This window comes from Augochlora pura, unplaced genomic scaffold (assembly GCF_028453695.1).
Source record: "Augochlora pura isolate Apur16 unplaced genomic scaffold, APUR_v2.2.1 APUR_unplaced_1849, whole genome shotgun sequence".
NCBI classification, from domain to species: Eukaryota; Metazoa; Arthropoda; class Insecta; order Hymenoptera; family Halictidae; genus Augochlora; species Augochlora pura.
The window spans coordinates 1-3,628 of record NW_027581938.1 but is presented as its reverse complement, the minus strand read 5'-3'; the positions used below and the strand labels follow the sequence as shown (position 1 = coordinate 3,628).

Here is a 3,628-nt window from a genome sequence, read left to right as displayed (position 1 = left end):
TCGCATTTACTCGACCCCCACGCCGGTGACTTTGCGTTGAGGTCGCCCATTACTAGAGTCCGGTCAAGGTCACATCCGGTTAGGAGCTCTTGCAACTCCCCCAATCTCTCTTCGTACGTCCTGAATGGGACATTGGGGGAGTAATAACAGCTAACGACGTAAGTCCCATCGATCTCGACTGCCACTGCCCCCTCCTTGCATCCCACGGCCACGATCTTCTTGTTGGCTTTAGCCCCTCGTTCGGTGATCCACACCCCTGCCTTCCCCGAGGGGTCCATGAACCAGTGGGAGGGGGGTTTCCATGGCTCGGAGATAACTACTATTTCTGCCCCTAGTTCCGCGGCTGTCTGTGTCAACAGATCCTGGGCCATCCTGCACCCGTTCAAATTGATCTGTAGAATCCTCCATCGTCGTCGTGGTGAGCTTCCGGTTGGAGGCGCGGCCTTGCCGCCATTTCTCGACAGACTCCCTCTCCTCTTGGGATGTCTTAGGGTCTTCTTACGTTCTTTATTTGGGCGTTTGCGATCCATTGCGAGTTATAAGGGGTGGCTGACTTATTTCTCCCTCTTCTGGAAGGCCAGAGCTCCCTGCTTCTGTAGTCGGGCCCGATTGTGGTTGTCCAGCAACCGAGTCCGTTCCCGGGTGGGGGGGGGTCCCCCACTCCTCGCCCTCCTTCTTCTTCGGGGTGTGCGCGCTGAATCCGAAGCACTGGGTTGTTCCGTCGACTTTGCCATAGTCATGGGAGCCCTTTTACCCGGAAGTTTTGTAACGGGTGCGTCGATAGGCGGGAGTTGTTCCCCGCCCCCCCTGATAACCTTCTTCCGATCCTTCGAGTCTCCCGTGACCTTGCGCTGTTTGGCTATTTTCGCCTCCTCCAGGGCCCTCCTAAACTCCGGGCATCTCGGGCCTCCGTCCCTGTGCCCGGGGGTTTGGCAAACCATGCATCTTTCCTCCGCGTCGCAATTTGCAGCAAAGTGCCCTTCCTCGCCACATCTCCTGCATGTTTTGGTCCTGTCAGGTCCGTCGCAGTTCCTGGCAAGGTGCCCGTGTCCTCTACATCTGAAACATTGGGACACCTCTTCCCTTTCCCTTATTCGGCACTCCGCCCAGCCGATCTGTATCCTGTTTTTGGTCAATAGCCGTCTAGCCAAATCCGTCGAGGTCACCAAGGTAGCGTTCAATCGACCGCCAAATGCTGGCCTTAGAGCCCTTACCTGCATCGAACCCTCTCCTACTTCCGGGAAGTCACGGGTAATTGCCGTTATTATTTCTTTGGCCGTAGTATCCAAGGCCAGGTCTTTGAGGTGAAGGGTTTTTGAGTCCTGGCGTTTGATTTGGATAGTGGCCTTTGCTCCATTGACCCTTTTGTTAACCAAATCACGTAGGGCCTCCACTCTACCCGGGGCAGGTTTGACTGATATCGCCAAGTCGCCCCTTCCCGTTGTTCTAACCCCGGTAACCCCTATTCCTTCCTTTTCCACGTTGATATTGCTTCGCAGGGCGCGAAGCATCTGCGCATAGGTCTGGCCTTCGCAACGTACCACGATAGTATCGTCACGACCTTGCGCCTCCCTCAGCCTGCGATCTCTGGCCTCGGTTTGGCCACCCCTCGGGGACCAGACCGTTATCTCGATGTCCATCCCATAAAAGAGCGCAGCCAACATTCTACACAGGTCGCTTGTAGCAACCCCTGGGTGGGCCGGGATATTTACGGCCTTCCTACCAGTTGCCACGAGAAGATCTCTTATGGCTCTGACGCCCTTGAAGGTGGTCTCGAGGTCACAAGGGGACTCTCGAGAAGGTCTATCAGCTACCAGGAAGACGAACCTTTCCTTCTTTATGCGTTCGCCCGCTTTATTCGGTACGGTGGCACTAGATGTCAAATAAGTCGCAACCCCGATTTCCAACCCTCCATTCCTTAACTCCTCAACTCCCGGCACATTCCCCAGGAATTCAGCACATTGGGGGTTGTCAGTCTCCAAGTCAGCCGATACGAAGCAAGCCGCGTCTTCCCAGGCTTGCTCCTTTGTTAGGCCCTTTTTCACGTTTGTGACCTTGGGAACAGCCTCAGGGTCCCATCTTCGGCCCATTAGAGCACGCAGTTCATCCCATAGCTGCCCTCTAGCTCTCCATTCCTCCAGCTCGTACTTGTCTACGAGACCGTCCTCGATCGTCTGGGTCGCTAAGGAGCGCATGACCGTCGAACCGGCTTCAGTTTGGGTGCCACACTCTCTCGTTTCCGGGTGCGCGGTGACCTCTACCTCCTCCTTTTCCGTCTGGCAAGAGCTCTCTGACATGACCGGAACTGGAATCGTTCGGTCCGACTCTGCTAGTTTCTTTAGGGCCCTTTGTAATATATTGACCTCCTTTACTAAGGAGGTCAGCATCGTATTAGTCTCAATGCTCGTTCCGTCAGTGGCCCTAACATGGTGTTGTAGGGTTTTGGCCGCCAATCCCACATTCTTCACACACATGAAGAGTGTATTCCCTGGGGTTGAGACAGGGGGCTTCATAATCGCGTCATCCGGAGGGCATTCCTTTCGTGGGCTCCTTTTCCTTTTTTTATAGGTTTTCTTACCCCTGGGGGGAGTTGATCCCCCACCGGAGTCGGTAGATGTCAATTCCACGATACCTATGTCATCTAGGACTTTCGATGAGATATCGCTCGTAGACCTAGCCTTCAACAGAGACGGAGGGGTCCTTGCGAGGCTACTCCGTGGCTGGAAGGGGGAGCTCCCCGCGTCATAGTACACAGTCTGGCTGCCGAACCTCTCCGTGTCTTCATCTTGCTTATGGCCGCGAATGGGCTTCATCCCCAGGTCTACATCTTCCTCACCTTTCCTGCTAGATCCCGGCGTTTCCCTGAAGGCGTTCATCCTCCCAGTTGCTCCGGTTCCGGCACTCACCTCCTTAGCTACATCTTTTGTTTTTTTAAATTGATTAAATAGGTTAGACTTCTTCATGATGATCCCACGATAGGGGTCGGTAATAAAGGTCACCCCGGGCAGAGCCGCCATGCCCGGGGAAGGCTAATACGCCCAGGGGGTCACCAGGTACCCTGGGGTTGTCCGCTAACGACTGGTGCACCCACCAGCCACGACTGCCGCAAAGGACAGACGCGCCCTCTTCGCCGCGCATACACTGCTTGGGGCTAGGGATTTTTTATAGAGGTTGTCATCCTCGCGGTCCGGCCGGTTAAGGCAAGACCCCCGTTCCTGCGAAACATGACCACAGGCTTACGGTATGATCTAGGTCGCCGTTAGCTTTCACCACTCCGCCTGGGCCTTACCGGCAAGGGAGGCCCTGCCAGGAACCGAAGTTCCCGCCGGCATCGCCCCAGGCATCATCGCAGCTACTTGAGCCCCCCCACCACGACAAGGTGGCGACCACGGGGGGGTGTTTTAGGATCCGAGGGGACCTCATCTAAATCGGTAGAAATATCGTGATCCGAAGGAGAAGTTTCAAATCCTGAGTATGCTGGTATTAAGTCTTCATTCAAAGTTTTGAGAAGAGTAATCTTTTCACCAAATCCTTCCATTTTGATGGATGAGAGCTGTGAGGGAGATCTATGAGATGTCCTCCAGTCTCGACTCTACTTCCATCAACCTGACATAACCTGACATAACCT

The 3,628-nt window shown here is 54.8% G+C and overlaps 1 protein-coding gene across 1 annotated transcript; it reads right to left on the bottom strand.

The window, feature by feature from the left end:
- Positions 1–10: 10 nt before the first annotated feature.
- LOC144477547 (uncharacterized) lies at positions 11–530 on the bottom strand (the record flags this gene model as incomplete). Its single annotated transcript, XM_078195274.1, has 1 exon — positions 11–530. A coding segment is annotated over exon 1 (520 nt), but the record flags the coding sequence as incomplete, so codon positions are not given.
- Between the last annotated feature and the right edge of the window lie 3,098 nt (positions 531–3,628).